General features: G+C 38.3%; 1 protein-coding gene and 1 long non-coding RNA gene across 2 annotated transcripts; one reads left to right on the top strand and one right to left on the bottom strand.

The window, feature by feature from the left end:
- Window positions 1-423: 423 nt before the first annotated feature.
- On the bottom strand, window positions 424-2,492 carry CDSP32 (chloroplastic drought-induced stress protein of 32 kD). The gene is made up of 2 exons (XM_079018629.1): window positions 1,816-2,492; window positions 424-879 (listed from the first exon to the last, which is right to left on the bottom strand). Exons 1-2 carry the CDS (start codon window positions 2,380-2,382, stop codon window positions 535-537), a joined length of 912 nt encoding a protein of 303 aa, XP_078874755.1. The 5' UTR covers window positions 2,383-2,492; the 3' UTR covers window positions 424-534.
- Window positions 2,493-19,881: 17,389 nt separating this feature from the next.
- Window positions 19,882-20,666, top strand: LOC145074828 (uncharacterized). Its single transcript, XR_013692131.1, has 2 exons — window positions 19,882-20,047; window positions 20,164-20,666. It is a non-coding gene; the product is annotated as an uncharacterized LOC145074828 (long non-coding RNA).
- The last annotated feature ends 4,312 nt before the right edge of the window (window positions 20,667-24,978 follow it).

Genomic DNA, 24,978 nt, shown 5'->3' with positions numbered 1-24,978 from the left:
ACGATTTCCTCCCGTGCACACTATCCCGATTGCAAGGGGAAGAGTTGTGGTGGTGGAAGACGGTGGTGGTTGTGAAGACCATTATGGATGGCCTTAGAAAACCATATATCATCAACATTGTGAAAATCATTCTTCGTTCATTTGTTAAGTTTGACTTCCAATGCAAAACATTCAACTATAAAATAAACAAAACACGATATATATCATTTTTTTTCTACATTAATCCTGATGAACCTTTCATGGTGAATGAGGTCCAATGCAAAACATTCAACTATAAAATAAACAAAACACGATATATATCATTTTTTTTCTACATTAATCCTGATGAACCTTTAATGGTGAATGAGGTCCTTTTTTTACGTTCAGGTCGAGAGTCTTTATTTTAACACGTCTTGAGCTTTGTCTTCTTTCAAACACAATATCTTTATATTTTTACTTATAGGGTTCATAAATATTATGTAATTAAATATATTATAGCATACAATCATCTAAAATCTGTTTAAATTAACGATCTTCACCATAAGGAGGGGGTAATTAGTACGTGACCCGAACTCCTTGGTATCTAAGAATTTCTCCGATAAGCTCCCCTCTCCCTGACCCAACATACCTCCCACATATCTCTCCATCTCTAATAAACAAAAAGGTTGGGACCTCAACAACCTCCATATCTTTCAAGAACTGCATACAACTATCGTTCTCATCTCCATTCATTCTTGCAAAAACTGCATTATCCATTTGTTTTGATAACTTTAACACCGTAGGGTATACCTTCACGCAAGGGCCACAATGTTTTAGGCCAACGTCAAGGACAATTAGCTTTTGATCTGTCTTGTGATCGGCTATTAGCTTCTCAACATCTTCTCTGTTATGGAGTTGTACCTAAGTACAATACACACAATTAAAACATATGAATATACGTTTATTTAATTCTTAACAACTTCATGCAAATGTGTAAAATAATTATTATATGCCACATATATATACATCCATAAAAAGTTCACATTTAGAAATATGTAGAAATAATTAATAACTAAAAATAATAAATTTAGAAAAATAATAAAAATGATCTTTTATAGTTTCAAACTAATAAGGGTGAGTTAAAAAAGTTTCTATGGAAAAACTAAGGTAATTAAAAAACCGTTGAACAATTAATAGACAAAAATTAAGATATATCAAATGAATTTGAAAAATTAAGAACCTATCTCTTAATTAAAAAATTTAAGGGCTAGCTAACCAAGAGCTCCTAAATCCTTTGTACAGGGTCATGACACGAGACCTTCACATTACAAAAATATCACCATACGATGTTAAAAAAATCCACATCTGAATCCCTTCGGTTACTTGAAAATCTCATAAAAATGGTTACATATTATTTGTGATATTGGATATTGATACCATATGACTCTTTAATCTTAAGTATTAATTATTAAATATTCTCTATGTTATCTACCTTTTCCTTTTGTTATCTTATTCTAAATTAACTTTTTATGTTTTAGTTAAGAGTTCAAGAGTGATATACTATCTTAGGCCTGGAAATTTAATGACAAATTAAGACTGGAACACTATAATTTTAATTTTGATTCCTGTTAACCTCGCTATCATATCGATAATTTTGAAGTTTTGGTCAGAACTTATTTTACTGAGTCTTTGTTAATGAAGACTTTAAACGTTTTATTAGTATTTATATATTTTCATCTATTTATATGTCAAGTTAATTAGTATCAAGTTTCCTTTGAGTACATAGAATCAAAGCAGTTTATAAAATTCTAAAAGGAAAAAAAGTTATGCTTTAAAGAGGATGATCGAAAATCTTACCACGCCTGAGTGACTGTCACCATAGTACAAAACATCACCCATCAACATATCAGGCCCAATCCCTTCTTCTTCATGGATCTTCTCCATGTTCTTGTAGAAGCTAAAATGAGGCACCTTTTCTATCTTCTCTCTCCGGCAAAGCTCTCTCGTCTCATCGGATTCATCACCCATCACCAGCAGAAATACCACGTCGCTGCATGTCTTGCTTAAATTCACCATGAACGGATACATCTTGCTGCTCTCCTTGCTGTGACTTGCTGCATATTCAACCACGACTAGCTTCTGTTTGGCGTCACGTAACGCCGTCTCGAACTCCTCCACTGTGTGGATGTGCTGTACTTTGTCTTCTTCCTTGGTTTTGGCAGCTCCACCACCGGCGCTGTCTTTTTCTACGTTGGATGTGGTAGCAGCGGCTTTTATCATGGATATTGGTTGTAGGGAAATTTTGGGTTTGGTGGGGAAGAACGATTGGAGTTTAGGGTTGTAACCCCAAGAGAAAGTATTGAGTTTGGTTGTGAAGTACAGATTTTGAGGGGGATTGATCATAAGGTTTGTGAAGGCTGCCATTGTTGGACGGAGAAACGGAAGGTCGTTGTATGTAATGACTGTGGTGGAGGTGGGAGGCGGTGGGAAAGGAAGAAGAGAAGATGGGTTGAAAAAGAGGTGGAATGAGGTGTTGAAATCAAGCAAGGAATGATGGTAACCACTCGTTTAGTTTGAAGCTCATCCACCATTGTCCACCATTCATTTTGATTTTTTTTGGTTTTCTTCTTTGATTTTATATATTAGTGTTGATAAAAAAATCTAATTATATAATTTGAGGATGCCAATATTTTAGAATAATAATTGGCCTTAATTTTGAGCTTCTAACCATTCAAGTTTTAAACAATATTTCTTTTAGCAAATAACTTAAAAATGACTATCTTTGGATAAGGAAATATTCCATAATATCAACTTATCTAGTGACTCCATGACTCATTAATGGTGTAAGCAACTTGTACCAATATTATTTTTAACAAACTATGAAAACATCAAGAGATACCATTATCTAGCTTATTTATTTGAGATAATGTCACTTTAGCACAATGAAGATTTAAGTTTGATCCGATTTAACCATTTATGTTTGTTTTACACAATAGACCATCTAATTTTTACTGTACATGTCAATTAAGATATTATTGTTAGTTTTTAACTGTTCCTCTGTTAACCAATTATTCTAAATTACATAAATAGCCCTTACGATTACAAAATTTATTCGTAGCTTGTAACATCCGAAAAACACAACCAATTTAAAATTTTCAAAGCAACCCGATTTTCATTAAAATGTTCACAAAAAGGTTTTCAATATAATTCATTTAAGTATTCCCAGAATCACGTTGTTACAAAATCATGAGGAACGGTACGATCGCGCCTTCGCCTTGCCACAGTCTCCTGAAGAACCTGAAAAACATTAAACCACAACTGTAAGCCCGAAAGCTTAGTGAGATACCCCCAAAATACCAACCACGCATACGCCTTTCCAGGCCATGACCTTCCGGTCCAGAACATATAAATCATACATAACAAAACAGATCATAGAACAGTCATGCATATCAGGTCTATCGTGACTGGTCCGCCTTATCAGGCCTTCAGTCCGTCGGATCCATCCTCCGGGTCTAGTCATGTCCTCCGAGTCTACAGTGGGGTTGGTCCGCCCGCATTGGGCCTTCAACCCACCTGGTCCACTCTCCGAGTCTACAGTGTGACTGGTCCGCCCTCATCGGGCCTTCAGTCATCCTGGTCCACTCTCCGAGCCTCGGCACGTCTGGTCCGCCCTCGTGGGGCCTACAGCCTATCCGGACCGCTCGCTGGGCCTTCGGAACAACCGGTCCGCCCTGGGTATCTTGGCCTACAGCACGAAGCAGGACCCGCCTCAACCCATCTCTAGTCCAAACAACCATGTGCACAAAACATACAGTCATATAACAGTCATAATCAACAAACCGAGTAAACAGATCACATAGCATATCATTACCATAACCGGGCTACCGCCCTATTCGATCACTAGCATAGCATTACTCAGCATATCGAGAACTGACCTTTACAAGGTCACCTAGCATGTACCATCCTAACTACCAGGATGCAGACACAACCAGCACTAACATGATAAACGTAACTGAATCTCAATACAATAAAGGGCCGGCCTTGGTGCCTTAGACCCTGTTGATATAGTGAGGATAACTCACCTCGAACTGACGGCTGAAAAGATAAGATCCCGCTGCTCCGAACTCTGACACAACTCCTCCACTGAACATCAACAATAACCCAATAAACTCCCATGATTACCAAAATACCCCTGGAAGACAACTGGTCAAATCCTTGGTCAAGGACAAGGTCAAAGTCAACCCCTGACTGACCCTACTCGCCGAGTCAACCCTATGACTCGCCGAGTCCCCATACTCAGAACTTCGCTTAACCCGCGACCTAACTCGCCGAGTCACCCCAAGACTCGCCGAGTTCAACGACTCTGAGTCCACTCGCCCTTGACTCACCGATTCCTTAAGATTCCCTTTCTACACGTCGAGTATCCCCTTTTTACTCGACGAGTTCCTCCTGGAAGAATCGTGGGGCCACCCCGACTCAACTCGCCGAGTCTGAAGAACGACTCGACGAGTCCCAGTTAATCTTCAAGCTACTCGCCGAGTCTGAAGAACAACTCGGCGAGTCCATGCCATGCAGACGAGCAACTGCTTCCTGAATTACGAATGGTCCCGAGATATACAATAATGGGACTTTCTGGGCTTCTAAACATCTTATTACTGGGGTATAAACGTCTCGGTAATAACATAATAACCCATCTAATCACTAAGTGGGTTTCATAAACCCTAGATTCGTATACACATCAAAATAACAGAAATGGTCCGAGTGTTACCTGAAAACGCACTCTCTGTGTCCCCCAAACCTCAGGACTCGATCCTCCTTGATATTCCTTTGGCCAAATTCTTCTTCTTCTTGCCTAACAAGTTCTTCCAAGTTCCAATAGCTTTCTCCCTTGCTCTAGACGTCCACAACGATTAGGGTTCTTCTCAATCGACCAAAAGACGGACAATGACGGCCTAAGGGCGTTATATACGATCCAAAACCGAACGGTTAGGGTTTCTGCTGAACAGCGTCGACTCGCCGAGTCCATATCTGGACTCGTCGAGTCCAGTCGCGAACCCGCGACCAAGTCTGCGATCCTACTCGGCGAGTCTAGGCTCCAACTCGCCGAGTCCCCTCTTAAATCACCCCCAAAACATAATTATATCAATATCTGAAATTCCGGGCTGTTACAACTCTCCCCCACTTAAATTAGGCTTCGCCCTCGAAGCCTTCAGCATCTCATCTTCAATCTACTTCCCACTCTGCGCCACTTGACCTTGACCGAACCAAGCCCCTCAAAGTACAACCATAGAACCAGAAGCTCACTTTCTCATCCCATACGGTGTTCCCACCACCTACTCAAACCGGCACCCACTGTACCCTCCGATAACCACACTCAACAACCGAGAATTACCCATGATGCCTTACTGCTCCTATTCTCATCTTCCACTTGACTCACATGGCTATAAAGCCACGCACCCTCGGATTCCCGATCCAAATTCCACCCTACCCTTACCATAACGACCGAAAGACGCATTCTTCCATTTCGGAGCAACTCCCCCGAGTTCTCCTATCGCAATCACACCTACATGCCGATCTAGCTCTAGCACCCTCAGGTGCGGATAACCTGATATATAGACGATATCCTCAACATCCTTCCAGGATAAACCACTGATACATACCCAGAACCCTGATCATGATCTCACTGAGAGTCCAAAACTCTTGCTCTGCATCCCTTCCTAACTCCTCTCCCTGACTCCACGTCGCGATATTCCCTCTGCGCCCAACGCAACATATCGAGTCGAATAAACTCATATTCCGCCGCTGCAACACACTACTCAAAGATCATCGACGGACCACTGCGATCGCAACTCTGCACTGCCGCTTTCACCTCCGTGAAACCCCACTTGTCTGCCCAGCCACCATGACAGGCACCATGGTGCTCATTCTACGCCACATTACCACTTTAGGGTGTACCCAATATCCATGCATTACCGCTACTCTGGCTCTTAGCACAAGGACTCTCAAGCCCATGCACTACCTTCACTGCTCAAGATCGCTAGCCGGGGCCAGACCTCCCAATGTAATCCCATCGCGACATACGCAACCCATAGCCTCTAACCGATTCAATATTACCCGCAGAGTCTTCAGCATGACTGGACCGCCTCCCCGGGCCTTCAGCCAATCTGGACCACTCTCAGAACCTTCAGCCAATCTGACTGGACCGTCCTCCGAGCCTTCGGCCTGACTGGTACGCCTACCGGCCTTCAGTCTATCCGGACCGCTCCACAATCACTCATCATTCCAATTATCTCTTCGGGAAATCCTCCCGTGCATACCTTTCTAGCCCTCTAGGGGTTCCGAACTCTACCTCCATCATACGTACTCGATCCCGGCCTGCACCCATGCCTTCCTCAATCAACTGCTCTAGGTCTGTATTTCGCCCCGCACGCCTACTGCTCACCCATCCGAGCCTGCTCTCATCTGATAGAAATACCGCTGAATTCCCAAGCGGCTAAACAACCTCCCATGCCCAACGACCATCCAGGGAATTTCCAATTCTCCCCCACTTAAGACGCTGACAGAAAATCACCGGTCGCCATCACCGATCTCCCAAAGCACCTCGTAGGAATCAGCACATGCACTCCAAGTGTGTTTCACCAGTACCGACAACTTTCATACAAATCATGCTCCTACGCCGTACAACCCGCTCGAAAGCGACTCAATCTTCATCTTTCCATTCCTCAGATTGCAGAATCCAACTAGCCTCCAAACTAACACCGCATCCGCCACCAATCTTCTCAAAGATAATCAATGATGGCTCGAAGTACAATCCCAAAACCATAACGATCCCTCAAGGGACACAAGATACTAAAACCAAAATTCCGATCACAACTCGCCAATCCCTCAAGGAACAACGAATACCACAAGAAACCCGAAACGCAATTTCCATAGCCAATCAACGAAACTAGCAGATAACAATACTCCACAACAAGCATAAATAATCAAAACATCAGAAAGAAACATACCCGCAACAGCAAGCTGAAAGACACGACCCTAAGCCCTTGGGGGCTCCGCTCCACCCTGACCTCCACCTGTGATCCTCAACGTAGCCGGTGCTGGAGCCTGCACCGATCCTGCAGCAATCTGTGGACAGTTGACCTTCAAATGTCCAACCTGATGACAATGATAGCATATCCTCAAATCCCGAACCGGCACCGACTGCCGACAATCCCTCGCATAGTGTCCCTCCTTCCCGCACTTGCGGCATGCTCCACCGGACCGACAAACCCCGGCATGACCCCTTCCACACTTACCACAGACGTGGCCACCCTGATCTCCCATCCTGAAATCAACGGTCTTAGACCGTTTCGTCGCCGGATGCGACTGAACCGGAGCTTGCCTCAGCTCACGCATCTGTAACTCAATCTCTAACTCACGCCGCCTGGCGGCCTCCTGCAACTCCAGCAAGGTCTCGCACCTCTGCGCAGACACAAACTGTCTGATATCCCTCTTTAGCATACTCAGATATCGGGACATCTGAGCCTGCTCCGAAGCGAACTCAGGACAAAACATCGCCCTCTCAGTAAACATCCTGGTGATTTCCGTCACCGATTCCGAATCCTGCTTTAGCTCCAAGAACTCCTGAGCCAACCTCTCCCTCTCGACCTGTGGAACATAGCGAGTACTGAACATCTCCCTGAACCGATCCCATGAAATCGCAGCCCTCTGCGCATCCGAATACGATCCCGTGGTCAATCTCCACCAATCCTTTGCTCCGAGCCTCAACTGGTTCAAAGCACACCTCACCCTCTGATCAGCAGGGCATGAACAAGTGAAGAAACATCCTTCCACATCTGATAACCACCTCATAGCAACGATCGGATCCTGAACTCCATCAAAAGTGGGAGGCTTCGTATTATCGAAGTCCCGATACTGAAAACCTCTACTGGCTCCTCCTCCTGCCGCCGCTACTGCTGCGGTAGCCGCCGCGGCAGCCGTCTCCGTGAGAGCCGCATAACGCTCATCAAAATACTCCACCATGGCGGTCTTGATCGACCCAAACAACTCTGGCAGCTCAGCCCGAGTCAATGCGGCAACCTCATCATGCAGAATCTCGCGAATCCTCGCATCCAACTCGTGCGTACTCATCTGACTGACAACCTCTGGCTGTGCAGACCCACTTGGAGCTCCCTCTCCTGCTCCTGATCCTGACCCGAATCCACCCCCAGCGTGCCCTGGAATCTCCATACTGAAAATAAAACACCAATCTCAGACATATTCCACTAATCGGGAACCAGCTCTCATCCCAACCCTAGAGGTCATGATTTCCCTGATACGCGTATGAGTCCGTGCTTTCAGTAGTACGGGCCCATACTACCTTCCGCACCAACCCATATTTGTATGAAGTACTCCCACAACACCCTAGCGACACATATAACAACGCTCTATCCTCACCACTAGAGGAACACTAGAAATCTCTCGCAAGGAACCCTAGGCTAGCAGGCATCATGAATCAGGCAACTCATCAATAAATCCTGAAGATCCCTAGCCTAACTCTAGCATGCTGTTCTATCAAAGCTCAATAAAACAATTGCCATGTATGATATTTTGGGGTTACTTACTGGCTCCGGCTGATCGTACCTTCGCGTCCTCCTTTACTTGTTTTGAAAACCATTTTAATTTCTCTTTTTGAAAACTCTCCTCGATTTGAGACTGGAGTCACACAAGTGTTCCTCCAATTCACTCAAACCAAGGCTCTGATACCAACTTGTAACATCCGAAAAACACAACCAATTTAAAATTTTCAAAGCAACCCGATTTTCATTAAAATGTTCACAAAAAGGTTTTCAATATAATTCATTTAAGTATTCCCAGAATCACGTTGTTACAAAATCATGAGGAACGGTACGATCGCGCCTTCGCCTTGCCACAGTCTCCTGAAGAACCTGAAAAACATTAAACCACAACTGTAAGCCCGAAAGCTTAGTGAGATACCCCCAAAATACCAACCACGCATACGCCTTTCCAGGCCATGACCTTCCGGTCCAGAACATATAAATCATACATAACAAAACAGATCATAGAACAGTCATGCATATCAGGTCTATCGTGACTGGTCCGCCTTATCAGGCCTTCAGTCCGTCGGATCCATCCTCCGGGTCTAGTCATGTCCTCCGAGTCTACAGTGGGGTTGGTCCGCCCGCATTGGGCCTTCAACCCACCTGGTCCACTCTCCGAGTCTACAGTGTGACTGGTCCGCCCTCATCGGGCCTTCAGTCATCCTGGTCCACTCTCCGAGCCTCGGCACGTCTGGTCCGCCCTCGTGGGGCCTACAGCCTATCCGGACCGCTCGCTGGGCCTTCGGAACAACCGGTCCGCCCTGGGTATCTTGGCCTACAGCACGAAGCAGGACCCGCCTCAACCCATCTCTAGTCCAAACAACCATGTGCACAAAACATACAGTCATATAACAGTCATAATCAACAAACCGAGTAAACAGATCACATAGCATATCATTACCATAACCGGGCTACCGCCCTATTCGATCACTAGCATAGCATTACTCAGCATATCGAGAACTGACCTTTACAAGGTCACCTAGCATGTACCATCCTAACTACCAGGATGCAGACACAACCAGCACTAACATGATAAACGTAACTGAATCTCAATACAATAAAGGGCCGGCCTTGGTGCCTTAGACCCTGTTGATATAGTGAGGATAACTCACCTCGAACTGACGGCTGAAAAGATAAGATCCCGCTGCTCCGAACTCTGACACAACTCCTCCACTGAACATCAACAATAACCCAATAAACTCCCATGATTACCAAAATACCCCTGGAAGACAACTGGTCAAATCCTTGGTCAAGGACAAGGTCAAAGTCAACCCCTGACTGACCCTACTCGCCGAGTCAACCCTATGACTCGCCGAGTCCCCATACTCAGAACTTCGCTTAACCCGCGACCTAACTCGCCGAGTCACCCCAAGACTCGCCGAGTTCAACGACTCTGAGTCCACTCGCCCTTGACTCACCGATTCCTTAAGATTCCCTTTCTACACGTCGAGTATCCCCTTTTTACTCGACGAGTTCCTCCTGGAAGAATCGTGGGGCCACCCCGACTCAACTCGCCGAGTCTGAAGAACGACTCGACGAGTCCCAGTTAATCTTCAAGCTACTCGCCGAGTCTGAAGAACAACTCGGCGAGTCCATGCCATGCAGACGAGCAACTGCTTCCTGAATTACGAATGGTCCCGAGATATACAATAATGGGACTTTCTGGGCTTCTAAACATCTTATTACTGGGGTATAAACGTCTCGGTAATAACATAATAACCCATCTAATCACTAAGTGGGTTTCATAAACCCTAGATTCGTATACACATCAAAATAACAGAAATGGTCCGAGTGTTACCTGAAAACGCACTCTCTGTGTCCCCCAAACCTCAGGACTCGATCCTCCTTGATATTCCTTTGGCCAAATTCTTCTTCTTCTTGCCTAACAAGTTCTTCCAAGTTCCAATAGCTTTCTCCCTTGCTCTAGACGTCCACAACGATTAGGGTTCTTCTCAATCGACCAAAAGACGGACAATGACGGCCTAAGGGCGTTATATACGATCCAAAACCGAACGGTTAGGGTTTCTGCTGAACAGCGTCGACTCGCCGAGTCCATATCTGGACTCGTCGAGTCCAGTCGCGAACCCGCGACCAAGTCTGCGATCCTACTCGGCGAGTCTAGGCTCCAACTCGCCGAGTCCCCTCTTAAATCACCCCCAAAACATAATTATATCAATATCTGAAATTCCGGGCTGTTACAACTGGTCCTTTACCTGCTATAATTTAAATTACACAACCAAAACTGTCATATTTCTGAAACTTTAGGGACAAAAGGTTAACATTGACATCATCGTCCCCATTTTGAAACATAAGCATACCATTGGATTCCACAAACGCAAAACCAAACTCATCCTATAGAATTTTCAGATCAAAACTTTCGCTTTTAATTTTGATAACTTACTAATTGCAAGTGAAATAAACTTAAATTAATTAGTTTCGAAAACATAGTGAATAGCTATCACACTTAATTTTGATAACTTAAAATGAAAACGAGTTCCATTGTCATCAAAAAATTAGAGACATTCGTAATATGATCGATCAATGTCCATGAATGAATAGAGTTCTAAGAGAAAAACTGAGATCACTTACATGAATAAGATCGATGCAAAGAAAGAACACGATTTAATTTTAAAGCAAATTTGTGATCTGATAAAACTAATAGCAATCGATAGTCGAGAAAGAATATTTAATCTTTAAAGCAAATTTGGTCCAACTAACGACACCATATCACCTGCAAGATTCTTTAATCCCTAATTCTTAACTACACTTACAAGATGAACTTTGGTTAATTTGTTAACCCCTCCTTCTCTTTCCTTAGTTCTAACCCATGATCGAATCGACTTTGGGATAAAGATGAAGGGAGTAGATTGATTTTCGAAACGACTAACTCAATTCTAAGTAAATTACATGATTACTCTTCTTTCCAAGATCTAGAATGAAAGTCGATTGTGTTAAAAGCTAACTCTACGACTTTTTTCTAGGAAACGATCCGTCGAAATCGATGTCGTCTACCACCATAAATATGAAAGTTTGTATACCTGAAACCGAATTCAACCTCCTTCCAACTGTATGATCAAAGTCGAAATTGGGTAGCAGGTTTTCGACAATTTGATCCGTAACATCCCAAATCTTGTAGTGCCAATCTATTTATTTTAGTAATTCAAGTATTGAGGATTTCCGGCTTACAAGGGGCGTACTAGCCTTGTACGTCGGGCGTAAGCCTTAGCGAGGACTGGGGTGGAGGTGGCGTACGCTAAGCGTATAAGTAGGTACGCCGAGCGTATGCGTGCAGGTGTTAAACCCTAATTTTTGAGTTGTGACCCTATTTAAACACCTTATACCTACCTTGGATATTCCTTAGACAGCCTCCATTCCCTCTAAACCCTAAATATCAAACCCTAGCCTTGTGAGTGTGATTTTAAAGCTTGTTGATGACTCTTGATCATTTTTGGTAAAGAAGGAAGCTCTTGAAGAAAAAGGCGGTGCATTCTAGTATTTGGATGCAACTTCTACTTCACCTTGTGCATCTTTTGAAGGTATAAAGTCCATACCTTGATGATGTTCTCTCTAGATATCTTTAGATGGGTATTTATGAGATTTTTGTCCCAAATCTTGGACCTTTGTGAGTACAGGGTACTCTAGAGCATATTGGCTGTCCTTTTAGATGTTTTAGAGTGTCTTGATTCATAAAAATGTTTGCTTGATCGTTTTCTTTGGTCCATGTATGAGTGAAGTGGCTTTGAGTGTTGCAAAAGTTAGGCTTTGAGGTTTGAGCTCTATTTAGCCATGCAAAGGCTTAAAGTTAAAGACTTTATGGATTAAGACATCCTTAGGAGGTCAGATCTATGTTTTGGTTTCATATCTTAACGTTTAAGACGTTAGAAGGTGAGTTTTGGGATCAGTCAGAGTACACTGAGCATACTCTTGGCTATGCCCCGCATCGTCAGGCTTGGTCCCGACTTTTCTTTTCCGACAGAGTACGCCCCACGTAAGGAGAGTATGCCCCGCATACGAACCAGACATGTTGACAATTGACTTTTGGTCAAACTTTGTGAGTTTTGGGCCTGGAGGGGCGAAATGGTCTTTTTGCCTCTTAGGGACTTAGTTGAGGATTTTGGATTTGTGATTCGGTTGATGAACCTAATTATTAATCAGGGTTAATTGTTGTAATTATTAGGTGGATTCTAGTTCTAGCAGTCCGAGTGTGAGATTTATCAGTCATCTTTACGAGGTGAGTCTTCTCACTATATCTACCCATGCAGTATATTGTATACATGAACAGCTGGGCCTTAATTGTTATATATGTGGTATGTGTGTTCTCTTTGTGACTTCTGCTGTTATGTTGTATATCTCTGAGACTTCGGGTAGTCTCCAAGGTTGTTGATAACCCACAGGGTGTGCTGTTATCCCATTGAGACTCTGGGTAGTCTCTACGGTTGCTGATAACCCATAGTTATATATTTTTGTTGTGATGCATGTGATATTTTTGGGAACTTGCTAAGCTTTGTGCTTACAATGTTGATTTTAATTTGTTTCAAGTACTTGTGAGAGGATCGCGGGAAGACGAAGGCATGATTGTACGCATTCGCCTGCTGGGGATGTTTTATGTGGATTTTTGGTATACTCTGATATTTATAGTGATGATTTGTACTTGATACTTGTGATTTTCTGATGGTTTGGTTTATGAACAATCTTTTGGGTAAATTAAAAATGAAAATTTTGGTTTAAAATTTGAGGTGTTACATGATCCTTCACTTTCCCGTAGTTCCTCAAGCTGTGGCACCTCACACAAATGACTGGTATCTCTGGAAATTTGTGGGTAGGGTTTTCTAGGATTTCATCGGGTTAGTGTGAAATAAATGTGGAACTTTTGGTAGTGAAAGAAATGTGAACGGTTTATTTGGGATGATTTTGGTTAAAAGCAAAAGTTTTGATCTGAAAATTCCATGGGATGAGTTTGGTTTGGTATTTATGGAATCCAATAGCATGCTTTGTGCTGATGAAAATTTTAACCTTTGGTCCTCAAAGTTTCAGAAATATGGTTGTTTTAGTCATGTAATTTAATTCATAGTAGGTAAAGGACTAACTAGGAATAAATTTTTAACCATAGGGGCCATTCGTGTAATTTACAATAACTGATTAACGAATGAATGGTTAGAAACTAACGATAATAGCTTAATTGACATGTACAGTAACAATTAAATGACCTATTGTGAAAAAAAAAAAAAACACATAAATTGTCAAATCGGACCAAACACGAAACTTCATTGTGCTGCTATGACATTATCTCTATATATTTTTCAATCTAGTTCATGAGTATTTTACCTATCTAAATATTGTATAATACATGTTATTTCTTGTGAATAACATGTTTAATCAACTTGTATTAATCACGAAGTTGAGTTTTAATTATGTAATCTCAACTTCTTCCATGGTTAAAAATACTCATACTATTATTTGTAAGTTTTAATTTATACATGAAAGACCTTTACGAAAATTAGTGTTCATGAAATATGACTAAACTTGTATATTTTTACCATAGAAAGGAAGACGATGAGTTCGTACCTTTAAATCTCAAGCTTGATGACGTAAATTCTTTAATCTCCCATTCATTCTTTTATTGTTTGTGTTTACATGCACTAATCTCACATTGATCACCCACACTTAATTCTCCAAAAGGTTAGATGGGAAAATGAAAAATAAAATCTGAAAAATTTCATTTAAACCTTTTGGTCAACAAAAGTTGGATATACTCGACTTTGATAACATTATGGACATGTGGTTAATTTTAAACATTCATTATTTTTTATTAGATCTGGCAAACGTGTCGGGTCGTGTCGGGTTCGTGTCGTGTCAAGACATTAAACGGGTTGAAAGGACTTGACCCTAACCCGACCCGTTTATTTTCGTGTTGGGTTTCGGGTTAAAGTTTAGACCTTGTGAATATGTTGTGTAATGGCGGGTTGAAATATTTTAAATGTTGAAAAGTAGGAATTGTGGAGGCAAGAAGGAAAAAGTGAAACACTTGAGTTATGAAATGAAATGACAAAATTTATAATAAGTTTAGATAGAAAAATGAAAAACGTTAAATTTAGGGAGCAAAAGGGATAGGTGCTGAAGATGACTAAAATTAAGTAACCTTGAAAATTTAAATATTACTTCTTATTATTGAGTTTGGTCCACTACAAGTCTATAACATATAATATATTTATAAAAATATGAAACTTATAATAATTAATATATAATTAAACGGGTCATATTCGAGTCATCTTCGAGTTGAAAGTCTTGACCCAAACCCTACTCGTTTAATTATCGTGTCGTGTTATGTCAACCCGTTAATACAAACGTATCAAAATCTCTGATCCTAACCCGCTAATTTTGTATCGGGTTTTCGTGTCATGTCATTTTTATCATGTCTAATTTTGATTGATTATTCTTTTTACATTGTGTTCTTTAAGTCGAGATCTTCCCATCGATATATTAAAATTTAAATTGAAATTTGGAAATCGGATATGGTAAACTTTGACAACATTAAAAATGGACACCTGGTTAATTTTAAACGTCCATAATTTTTTATAAGCATCTTGATTGACTTGATCTTTTTACATTGTGTTTTTCATGTCAAGATCTTTCCATTGTTATATTAAAATTTAAATTTGAAAATAAGAAAGCCGTCCTTTTAAGCTCCAAAATATGGTATTTAGTGATTTTTTGTACATTTCTATAACTTGAAAATTTTCCTTTTTTTTCTCATCTCATGAAAATTCTTTCCCTATCTTCAAACATTTGTAACTTTCTTATATAAATTCAGATTTATCTGATTCTTTTAACAATCAATTCTTTGTTATGTTTACTATAACTTTCATTTACAAGACTACTATATACCGGTTTTGTATATAAAATTAAAAGGCCATGAACACCAAATATTGCATACAATTATCATTTTATATAAGTATCATGTCATTTTCAAATTATAATAACTTCCTCATTTCAAGTCCAAATCCAAATGAACTGATTCTTTTTGAATTGTGTTATTTATAATCCCAACTGAACATTTGAATTTTAAATTAAAAATTTTGATGATTCTATATTAGGGTGGTCACCACTAGTTAATATTCTTTATAATATTAACGCTATTTATATTTCTTATATTCTCAAGGATCTTAAATTTTTTTGTACTTGTTAATATTATCTCGATCTTAACATTCGTGATACCTATTAATATTCTATTCAATGTTAACTCTCTTTACACATGTTAATATTCTCTATATGCTAACATTCTTTACATTTGTTAATATTCTTTTCATTGTTAACTTGTTTACCCCTTTTAACATTCTATATAATATTTTCTAAAGTATTTCATACAATATAATCCATTTTTAAGTTTACTTCGACTATATATTTGTTTATCCAATGATTACACACTTTAGCAATACACTTTGTTCATTTTTCTAAGTATAGCAACCTACGTTGCTATTTCTTTAAATTTAAATACAAAAATTTCACATTTTACAATACTTTACCCCTAATAAATATTTTAACATGTCCCAATCAAATTTATACCATAAAATAACACATAGAACATGATAAAATAACACATAGAACATGACTCGCATGATTTTTCATGTTTTGTCTCATTTAACCTTATTTTTCAAGGTTCTTGCATGTAATCCTTTTTGTTCCAATCTTTTGCGCCTAGTTCCCGAGTTTAACAAAAGAAAAAAAAAAGGAAAGTCAGGAGAGAAAAAGAAGAGAAAGGAAAGGAAAACAAATTTTTTTTTTTTGTGTTCCCAAGTTGGAGAGAAGTGGAAGGAAAATTAATCATTTTGTTCTTTCTTTCCAAATCCTTCCAAATCGGAAGGAAAGTTAGGAGGGAAAGTGATCATTCCAATTTCTTCCACTTCATTCCTTTAATGAAAGTCGGAAACACCAATTTCTTTTATTTTCTTCTCATTTTCACCTATTTCCTTTCTTTTCTCTCGTTAAGTTGAACTCGGGAAGGGAGTGTTTAGGATTTCAACCTTCCAACGTACTTGTTACACATGAAAGTAAATTAAGTAGGCACTAAATTACTTGTTTTATGCTTTATTCTACAATTTGGAGATTTTTCGTACTTTTATACAATTTTCTAATATAATCAAAACATATATTGTCAACTTTACCATTTCTTGCATAAAATAAATTGAAAAATTTTCATTCTAACAAATCATGATTTGTTTAGAATTTATTTTTTCATGAATTTGATCATTTGGTTCATATTTCCTAATGTTGTTACTCCCTAACTAAACCTAATTTGAGTTATAAACCCTAAGTAAACAATTTATATATTGCTTTAAGAGTAACTTAGTAGCACTTGCATGTGCTTTACAATTGATAGTTCCAATTAAATTAAACTACAAGGATCTTAAATGGTTGCCTATTGATTTTTTTTATTTATTTTTTAAATAAGTTTTTCAATAGCGATTATTTGAGTGATGGATTTTTTTAATAAGTCATTCCAATGACTTAGTAATTTTTCATGAGGTTTAGTACTTAAGTTTAAATGGGACTATAATGTATATTAGTCTCTCTCTCTCTCTCTCTCTCTCTCTCTCTCTCTCTCTCAATAGAGTATAGTATTAGCATAATTCACAATTAGTCTCTCTCTCTCTCTCTCTCTCTCTCTCTCTCTCTCTCTCTCTCTCTCTCTCTCTCTCTCTCTCTCTCTCTCTCTCTCTCTCTCTCTCTCTCTCTCTCTCTCTCTCTCTCTCTCTCTCTCTCTCTCTCTCTCTCTCTCTCTCTCTCTCTCTCTCTCTCTCTCTCTCTCTCTCTCTCTCTCAATAGAGTATAGTATTAGCATAATTCACATTCCATACCAACTCTTCTATTTTTATTTAAGTTAGTGCTTAAAATAAATAATTTATTTGTTTCAAAATAGAATATTACTTTAATATTTTAAGTAGTTTTAAGTAAAATAAAAATAACAAAAAATTATATTTTTAAAATAAAAATAGATTCGAGTTGAATGGTTAATGGACCCAAATAATTGGATTGGATTGAGTTGTATAAGTATGTGTTTTTCGTGTTTGTCGTTTTTGTCGTATTATATATTTTTAAGTATGAATGAAATAAATTAATAGTTATGTAATATTATATTTGTCGTGTCGTGTTGTGTTGTCGTGTTTTAATTAGTTCGTTTTTGTGTTAATGAAAAAAACACGACACCGTGTCGTGTTCGTGTTATACAAAACCTTGTCGTGTCGTGTTGTGTCAAAAAAACACGACATGATTATCCGATTTAACAGCCCTATATAAGAACATCTACACCAGCACATATTTAAGAGTTAAGATCTTGCAAAATAATGTCAACTAAGGATAAGTCATTAGTATTTGGAAAGAGAAATTTATGAGTCTATCTTACGTAACAATATTTTACTGGTTATAGTATTTAAATATAATTGTTATATTAAAATAATAATATAAAATTATTTACAAGACTTGCAAGTCTTGCAATATAGAAAGAAGAAATCAAAGTGACATTAAAAACTAGCTTAATGACATTGTAATTTCTTTTCGAAAGACAGCGATGTGGTGGGTCTAAATGAAGTGAGAAAATCTTTTGTATAAAAGTTCGGGTAAATTACATAGATGGTCCTTATGGTTTAAGACAGTCTACGTGTTAATCCCTAATAATATTTTTTTTTTAATTTCGATTGTCTCTATTTTATATTTATTTTTAACTCGGACTATCTCTACTTTATATTTTTATTGTACGTTTGGTCCCAATAAATCAATATTTTTAGAACAGACAGAGACCAAACGAGTAACAAAAATATGAAATAGAAAACCGCTTGAATTAAAGAGAAAAAAAAAGTTATTAGGACTAAAGACATAGATTACTATCCGGGTAATTTAACCTAAAAAGTTGGGTGGGGGTAACGATACAATCTCAGAGCATGTGGTATGAGTCACCACAACGCCGTTAACTTGTGAGCGCGGTGCGGTTATTAGCCAAAACCTCATCACTAACCGCAAATGCGGTTAATCCATTTTCAAAACCGTTTGGTGCAGTTATTTTTGAGGTATGATTAGACGGTTATTTTTGCGGTGCGGTTTTGTTTTTCTTGTGTCGCTGTTATTAACCGCATTGATTTGGTGCGGTTATTTTTGTGGTTTTTAACCACAACTTAGAGCTCAAACTGTTTTAAGAGTTCAAACATGTTGCTTGTAATAATAAAAAAAAATCATAATGTATAAGACAATTAACTTAAGTCACAAACAATTAATATATTGAAAACGTCAAATCAATAGTAATTAACAATAAATTTCTTAAAATTGTCTAATTTCATCATTTTTCAAAGTTAAACATAACAAAAAAACCATAGTGTTCTAGTATTTTATTAATCTTTCATTCATGAAACCTGTCTTATTTTTAATATTTAATATATTAACAATTAATAAAAAAAAGTTGTAAGTTTTGCCGAGACTCTGGTCTCTTCCAAAAAAAAAAGTTGTATATAATATATGCGGTGCGGTGTGATTTTTTAAAATTAATAACCGCACCGCACCGCAAATTTGCGGTTTTTGAAAAACAGAAAACCTCACCATCGGTTTTTATTGCGGTTGCGGTTTATGTGGATTTTGCGGTTAATTTTAGTTGCGGTGCGGTTTTTGCTCACCCCTACCGTTAAGGCTGATGTGGCAGCCTATAACGGCGTGGTAACATCAAAAACACCACTCCTCCTTCTTGTTGCTTCTTGTTGTCTCAATGACAAGAAGAAACGAGATCATCAATTGGTTGCCAAATTATCTCTCTTTGTCTCTATCTTCTTAAGAGCATGTGGTATGGGCCAAAAGCAAGAAGCAACATGCTGGTGTGGCATGCCTCAACGGTGTCATGACGGGGGGAACACCGCCCCCCCAACTTGTTGAATCTTGTGGTAACGAGGACGAGATGAAACAAGAAAAATGATTGGCTATTTCCTTCATCAACCAATCAAATAATTTTCTCTATTTTCTCTCTCTACCTCTTAACATGATATAACTTTTGGAACACCATTTCCCCCTTGTGTTATGGATGAGGTGACACCAATTTGATCTTATATCATGTTGCACACACCCAATGTTCTAAAAGGTGTTATAACATCATGAACACCACCCCCTCTTCTTGTTGCTTCTTGTTATACCATCACCTCAAATTGCTCATACCTAATAGTCTCAAAAAGCATCACAAGTTTTTTTTTTTTTTTTTTTTTTTTTTTTTTTTTTATAACGGTGCGTCAGAGTAGTATCTGACTTCATAGTTTAACTGCAAAAATTACAAACTCAAAAACATTCGATCATCTTGACTTGAAAAAACTTAAGGTGAGGAACGGCGGGCATTGGCGTTCGGAATCCTCTCCGCCTCTCCGGAATCGACGTTCGGAATCCTCTCCGGCATCTCATCATGTTCCTTCGTCTTCGGCAACCTCCTTACTCGCTTCCTGCCATCCGCCCCATCCGTCTTCCAGGTAATCATATACATTGCTTCATTTGCGGTTGGAATACTCGAAGAATGTGTTACTTCATTGTGAATTTCTTTGTTTGATTATTTACGTATCTGCTGCTATGTCCATGGTCTCTGTAGTGAACATGAGAATTTTCCTGCCGGAGTCTAACCTAGAAGCGGCGGTGGTGATTGCTGTTTCCCCGGACGAACAAACCACAAATGAATAATTGCTCGAGAAGGCGAGAGACCGAGTGTATCAACAACCGGCGACATTGCCCTCTTGAAGATTAGGTATCTTATTCTCAGATCCATAGCAGAAATCGGAGAAGTAGAAGTTAAATTTAACATCTAATGCTTGTGGATCTATAGCTTCATGGCATTTCACAATTCACATCCAATGGATCTACACGTTCATTGAATGTGTGTTTAACAAAGAATGGGGCTGTTTTGATTCTCAATGAAGAAAAGCTTGTTGCAATTGAGCTCGCTTTCAACTGTTTGCTTGTAAGCAACCAAACACTTGATTTGTAGCTAATAAAAATTTCGTTATCTTTTTCTTTTTCTTTTTCCTGACAGATTTTTTCTTATCTGAAAGAAATTATGGTTGTAAACTTGAGAATTAATGCAATATTAGTTATTCATCTTAGTGTTGGCTATTTGTTATGACTTTCATACATGTTAATTTGATGTTTCATAGTAAGGCAAAGACAGTATATATGTAGTTTCACAAACCAAATATTGATCACCAATATGAAAACAACAATTATAGTAATTAGTCAAAGATTAATCACCAAACCAAACTTTGACTAAGTCAACTTCAATTTGATTAATAAACTAGCTGAGGCAAAGCCAATACATGTAATTTCACAAACAAAGAAAAACTACAACCAAGAATGTCAAAATGACAACCCTAAGTAACATAACAATTAAAAAAAAAAAAAAAAAACCATCCCCAGTCCACACTACCCGTTTCTTATTTTTATTTGTGTTTCCTTCATTTCAAATTGCATATTCTTCTTCTCTATGTGCATTTCAAGAAACGAATATGTGTAGTTTTGTCCTCATTTATCCATTTGAAATATTTACAATATTTCATGTTGTCTTGTTAAAGAAACAAAAGTTATTTAGCTGGAATAAAATGAAATTTACTTCCACACACTCCCTACCCAAGGATTACGTACACCACATACCTTGAAATTAGTGCGGCTGAAACCTTCTACATTTGTTATTATAAATAAAAGAGCTTAAACCTTGCAGCAACACCTTTGGACTTCATCATTTCTAACTCTACAAGAAATGAGAGTATTACCGGTAACAAGCGTCGCTGCTAATATTTTTATCGGCGACATGTCGTTGGTAAAAGCTCGCTGCTGATGTTTTATCGTTAATACTCCAAATGTCACCGCTAATAAGCGGGCGTCACTGCTAAAGTATTGTCGCCGCTAATAACGTTTTGTCACCGCTAATAACATGACATGTATTGATATTTTCCTTTTTTTTTTTGTATTTCACAGTAAAATTGAAAAAAAAAATGTATAAAAAGTATAAAATTTGTTATGATATTAATTAATCTAATCATACATCCGTCAATTCCAAAATCTTAATCCAAAATCCGTTCAAAATACTCATCCAATTTAACATAATGCAAAATATTCAAAATACTAATCTATAATACTTACACAAACAAAAAATTAAAAAAAAAAAAAAAAAAAATCCTACAAGTAGCTACTCGTCATCATCGCTCTCCTCGTTTCCTCCGGTTTCATTTCGTTGTGGCGACGCGAAACCAATCTTCAAGTGTGGCACTACATGTTAGATCTTTTATTTTTTTAAGCATGTCCAACTACAAAGAAAACAACATAGTCTTATAAGTTAACCAACATTATAACATTCTATATATAATATATACATTCCACATATAAGTAAAGTGCAAAATATAGCATTATACTATAACTAACAATTACCAAACTACAAAATACCATTATAGTATTGTACTTTCATAAACTAACAATTACCAAATTACACATATTGCATATAACACAATATAGCATTGTACTATAACTAACAATTACCAAACTACAAAATACCATTATAGTATTGTACTTTCATAAATAACACTTAACAAACAACACGTATTACATATAAACATTATAGCATACTATAACTAACAATTACCAAACTACACAATATCATTATAACATTGTACTTTCATAACCTAACAATTACCAAACTACACATATTGCATATAACATATTATAGCAATGTACTATAACTAACAAATACCAAACTACACATTATAACATTGTACTTTTTTTTTTTATTTTTTCCATTATAGCATTGTATTTTCATAAACTAACAATTACCAAACTACAAAATACCAATATATCAAACTATAACAAAACTAACGATTACTAACATATAAACTATTACCAAACTAACAATTACCAACATTTGAAACTACTAGTAACTAATAATTACTAATATTTGAAACATTTACGAAAATTAAATAGTCTTGTTACCTATGATTGTGGCGGTGGTTGTGTCAGTGGTAGTTCCTGATCATACATCGACACAACCGTAGACGGTTTACGCCCCGATGCCTCTGATATGGCCTTGTCGAACACTCAATATTCTTTCAAAACAATTTTGTATATCCTTTGGTGTTAGACCGCTGGCTTTAGAAAAAGCTTGAGTTTGTTGACTGATCTCATGGAGTAAAGCATTATGTATTTTCAAAAAAATGATAAACATCATAAAAATTAGATTAGCAAATACCCCTTGACGGCATAAACACTTATATGAAAATACAAATTAACCACTTACGTATTGTTGCTCGACTGCAAGACTACTAAATACCCCTTGACTATCAGTATTAGCCTTACGAAATGCTTTGATTCGAGTGATGTCCTATTTAACATTAAAAATTTGATTAATTATAATTTAATTAAACAGTTAAATACATCATAACTTATTTGACACAGGCATTGCTATACGAGCATGATCCCCCTTTGTTTACAATTTGTTGTTGTGTACATACTCCTTTGTTTGACGCCAAATGCTTTAAAAATTCGGGCATTTGAAAATGTTCAACTGCTTGCGTCCAATTTTCACATGACATACCCTTGGGGGGGGGGGGTGGCTAATGCCCTTGGGATATCTGAACCCCCCTCCCCCCTACATTTTGAAAATAAGTATGTGCTTTATTTTTTCGACCTCTATAAACTCTTTGTAAAGTTGCATCAATGCTCTGCAATAGCTAGGCATGCTAGGGATCCAATAACTTAACCTTATCCAAATCAAACTTATTTTACAAATACAAAAAAGTTAGTTAATTAAGTATCAATCACAACTAAACTTAAAATATTATCCAAGTTACCTTTAGATGCACGATTGTGGCATTCCTAAAGCGGGGGAAACATTGTCCCAAACAGATACGCTCAAAGGGATGTTCATCCACATATACCTCTCACTCTCACGCGTAAACCAATTACTATGCTTCCCAACTGAGGAATACGTGAGCTCCCTGTCGAAATCCAAATCCACGAGCTTTCCCTTGTTTGTCCGTATCAGCTTTGATAGTTGGATGTTTTTGATAAACCTCTTCTTTTTTTAGGAAGCCCAACTGGAAAATTACAATTAAAAATATTAGTCACGATAGCTTATAATAAAATAATAAAAATAACTAATATTATAATAGACAAAACTGCACGAATGGTCCCTGTGGTTAGCTGAAAATTGCCACTTTGGTCCAAAAAAGTTTGGACTAGCACCAGAGGTCCAAAATTCTCATTTTGTTGCGAGTTTGGTCCGATTTTGTTTGAACTTTTTTATAAAGACGATTTTGCCCCTGATTATTTAATATTTTAATTTTCTTTTATTACAATAATTAAAAAGAATTAAAAAGAAAAGAAAAAAGAAGATACTCTCTCTCTCTCTCCTTCTTCAAAGCAGATGAGCACCAGAGGTTATACAACCTTGTGATCGATCGACACTCCCCGTAAATCCCCTTCTAGCCTCGCCTCTCATACCTCTCTCTCGAACCAACCGTCGCACCCGCTTCTTCTTCTTCTTCTTCTTCTTCTTCTTCTTCTTCCGTCGAGCAAAACCCACTGACGACCTCTTCTTCTTTATTGTTGTTGCTCGTGGCACCTCATCGGGACCCCCAAATGAACCTTGTTTTCGATTCCTCTTCCTGTTTCAAACCAACACCGGAGGCGTGTGGTCTGCTGTCGTTCTCTTCCAACAATCGCTCGGGGATGAGAGGGCCAAATCGGAGACCAAATTTGCAAAGATTGGCACTCTACCTGTGTGTGTCTAGGGTTTTTTTATTGGGGGTGACAGAAAGTTAGAGAAGGAAGATTCTGATGCCAAAACGACTTCATCTTTGCTTGAAGCAATCCCGACGATCTCGACTCTCAAATCGCCTCTCTCTACAACCTCTTTACGAACCCTTCTCAGATCTTACACCGATGAAGGTTTGGCGCTGAACTCGACTGATGTCCTTCTAGTTTTTTGAAACCCTAGCTATTTAGATCTGTTGTGGTGTTTGTGTGTGTTTAATCTCTCGTTTGTCTTGTTCGAGTTTATGTATGTGTTTAATTTGTATGTGTGTGTGTGTTTGTGTTGTATCTGTTGAAAAATCGATGGATGTTTGTGTTGATCTGTGTTTGCTCATCAGATTTCATTTTTATGTGTGTGTATGTTCATCTGATCTGATTTTGTGTGTGTGTGTTCATCTGATTTCAATTAGGTGGAGATGGATATGACAAATTGTGGTTGTGGCGGACGGTGGTCAAACAACGGTGGTGGAGGACGACGGTCGAATAGTGGTGGTGGCGGAAGATATTCTTCAGCGTTCTTGAGGAAGAAGAAGATGATGGGTGAGAGAGAGAGAGATAGTATTTTCTTTTTTCTTTTATTTTTAATTCTTTTTAATTGTTGTAATAAAAGAAA

This window comes from Lactuca serriola, chromosome 9 (assembly GCF_051521515.1).
Source record: "Lactuca serriola cultivar US96UC23 chromosome 9, Lser_US96UC23_V15, whole genome shotgun sequence".
In the NCBI taxonomy this organism is placed as follows: Eukaryota; Viridiplantae; Streptophyta; class Magnoliopsida; order Asterales; family Asteraceae; genus Lactuca; species Lactuca serriola.
This window is presented reverse-complemented; position numbering and strand designations above follow the sequence as displayed.

Coding starts and splice junctions, on each gene's coding strand:
- CDSP32 (XM_079018629.1), bottom strand. CDS start 2,382: ATGGCAGCCTTCACAAACCTTATGATCAATCCCCCTCAAAATCTGTAC. Junction 880..1,815: donor GTGACAGTCACTCAGGCGTG/GTAAGATTTTCG, acceptor TATTGTACTTAG/GTACAACTCCATAACAGAGA.